Source organism: Volvox carteri (assembly GCF_000143455.1).
Source record: "Volvox carteri f. nagariensis unplaced genomic scaffold VOLCAscaffold_333, whole genome shotgun sequence".
NCBI lineage: Eukaryota > Viridiplantae > Chlorophyta > Chlorophyceae > Chlamydomonadales > Volvocaceae > Volvox > Volvox carteri.
In genome coordinates, this window is record NW_003307865.1 from 3,235 (window position 1) to 6,233 (window position 2,999).

The following is a 2,999-nucleotide window of genomic DNA, read 5'->3' on the forward strand; positions in this document are numbered from 1 at the left end:
AGCTGGACGTCGCCATCTGCCGCTTAGGAGATGAGGCCATCTGCTGGCAAGCCGGCATGGAAGCGTCTCTCCCCGATTGGCCTAGCTTTAAAGCCGCGTTTCTGGAACGATTCGATCCGACCCAAGAAGAGTTGTTTAGCCGGCTAGCTCGTTGTCGGCAAGAACGGGGCGAAGCTGTACGGACGTACGCTGACCGCTACCGCGACCTAGCTGCACAACTGGGTGTGGACACGCAACACGACCCCATCCACATGCATAACTTCTTACAAGGACTACAACTCAAGGTTTACAACAAGGTTTTCCTCATGCGACCATCTAGCTTTGAAGACGCTGTACGATGCGCCATCTATATCAACGAGGGCTTGGACCGCCAGGATGTGGCTGGCCACTACGAACCGTTTCCCCCTCAGCGCACACGCGATATGGATTTCCACAGCCATCCTTCTCGGGCTACCCCGCGCTGGGAAAACCGTCACGGCGACCTTCGTGGTAATGTGCCTGATTCCCCGACCCCTAGCGGCTCACGACCGGATGGTCCCCGAACTCCAGTGGCTACACAACGTCCCATGGGACCACGGCAACCAGAGCAGAAGCCCGCTGGGAATGCTCCCTGGCAGAGTCGCCCAAAACCTAAGGTTTCGACACCCCCAGAGAATGAACCCCTGGAGTCACGAGTTGACGAAATCGCTCGCCAGTTGTCACGATTAACCCTGTTGCTGGAGCGCAACCCTAATGTACAATTGTGGGAAAGGGATAACACTCACCATGAAGACCCACATTTGTCTCAGATGGAGCATCCGGACATCTACTCTTGTTTCCGGCCGGCTACCCCACCAGCCGCCTATGTCAAACGTGTGGCCAATTTCGAGCCTATACCGCTTCCCCGCAAGCGTCCAACGGCTACCCCTAGCCAGGATGCGCCTCGGCCTGCTACTACCGGGCGTATAGGCATTGTACGACCTGTGGTGACACCGTTGGCTTCCCCGAATGCCCCGGCTACGGCTACCCAGGCACATCAGCCACAGGAGCCAGCAGCTCCGGGTGCGCCACCTCCAGGGTGTACTGCCGCAACCGGAGGTACCGTCCCTGCTCAGCGAGGCATTGCCAGCGCTGAACCTCGTCTCCGTCGACGAGTAGCTGAGTCTGGCAGCCGCACCGATCCGATTCCTGCGGACCCACAAGAGGAAGAACGGCGTATTGCTGAGGACATCATCCATAAGGTCAACAAGTATGCACTACCATTGAGTACAACGCTACGGTGCAACCCTATTAGCATCTACACGAAGGTCGGCAGCCGAGTCCTTGGGTTGGCTCGTCAGCACACCGGCACTGGCAACCCCCAGCCTGGGCCCATGTTTGGTCCAGCGAGGCCTGCGGCAGGCACTCTGCAAGCTTCTCTTTCAGAGCGTCCATCTTCAACAATACCCGCCTGGAAGTCTGATGCCGTCGTACCACCCTGGCAAGTTTGCAAAGCTACCGTATGGATAATTGACGGACATGGAGGACAAGTTCCCGTCCCTGCTGTCATCGATTCTGGGGCTTCTCATAGCGTTGTTACACGAGACACACTACGGCGTTTAGATCTTCTACACCTGATGGAGGAGACGGAGGTGACGTTCCTGAATGCGGATGGCAATCGTGGTCGGGCCGCTGGACGTGTCAGTGAACTGCAAGTGTCCACTGGCGACCTAACGATGCTGCTGAGTCCGTTCGTCAGCACCGCCCTCAACTATCAGCTACTCCTGGGCACCGACTTCCTCTACCCAATACGAGCAAGTATTTCGTACGACAGTGGTCGTCTGGAATACACCAATGACCGGGATCAGCGGTCCAACATTGCTATCCATTTTCTTCGGAGCCCCGGCTCTAATATTCCCCCGTCTGCTCGACTTTGGGACGACTCACCTGAGCAAGACGACACTCAACCAGCTTCCATGTTGACGGCCGAGGCATCAGTACAGCGGCCTGAGACGCCCACGCCACAAGGGCAGATATCGCCTGCGGCTATCAATAGAGGCTCCGCGCCTGAAACCATTGATTCACCTGATGGAAACAGCGGAGAGGTTAGTGATGGAGATTCGACAGCCCGTGGGGACATGGACATGGAACACATCGTCGGCATACTTGTACGGCAAGTGCTTAGGTCAGACGAGATTCCGTCAGAAAATGCCTCCAGCGGCGAATGGGCTGCGGATGCATGGAGTACCGACAGCGTCGTCAGTTCTGGCAGTGAAGAGGCTCGGGCAAATGTCTGGCCTGGAGATGAGTTCGAGTACGACAATGACTCGCACTCCGGACCTGGACCGCCAATATCGACCCCTGCGGATCCATTCCGTTCTTTTCCTGAAACTACTCCCGTCTTAAGTTCGCGAGAGCTCCTGTTACCACGATTGCTAACTGAGGAGTGTGCTTCCGTTACCCACAGCCATGCTGCGGCAGCACAGTTTGATGCGAACATGCCAGCTGCCCTTGCCCCAGACGGCTTGGATCATGACGGACATTTAGAGGAGGCTCATTTTCGCGGGTTGGTAGCCCGTGCAGTTCGGCCAGTCAAGAGCCCTACCCCTGAGCTACGCGAGTTGCTAAGCAGCAAAGTAAACACCGACCTTCAGTACCTCGACCACCAGCAGCTGGTCACATGTTTGACTGACAACTTTGACATGTTCGCCTTAACCAACCGAGAGCTAGGGCTTACGTCCTGGGTGTCCATGAAGGTGGACACAGGAGATCATCCTCCTATCGTGCAGAATCCTTACCGTCTGTCACGAACGGAGAAAGCCGCCGTTGATGCTGAGATGCGGCAGATGCTACAGGACGGAATCATCGAACTGTCCAACAGTCCTTGGGTGTCTCCAGTAGTAGTCGTTCCCAAGAAAAACGGAGAACTCCGGCCCTGTGTGGATATGCGGAGGGTCAACGACGTCACTAAGGACATCCGGTTTCCGATAGGCCACATCCAGGATATTTTGGATATTGCTGCACCTCCGGGTGGCGAGACT

The 2,999-nt window shown here is 56.4% G+C and overlaps 1 protein-coding gene across 1 annotated transcript in view; it reads left to right on the forward strand.

Annotated features, from left to right (window-relative positions):
* The window catches only part of VOLCADRAFT_101072 (uncharacterized protein), a gene marked incomplete at both ends in the record, with an annotated part of 5,100 nt that extends 2,595 nt beyond the window's left edge, over window positions 1–2,505 (forward strand). Inside the window, 2 exons of the mRNA XM_002959534.1 lie at window positions 411–1,041; window positions 2,426–2,505. Of these exons, the coding sequence (XP_002959580.1) occupies window positions 411–1,041; window positions 2,426–2,505 (711 nt within the window). The remainder of the gene's footprint in view (window positions 1–410; window positions 1,042–2,425) is intronic.
* Window positions 2,506–2,999: the final 494 nt, after the last annotated feature.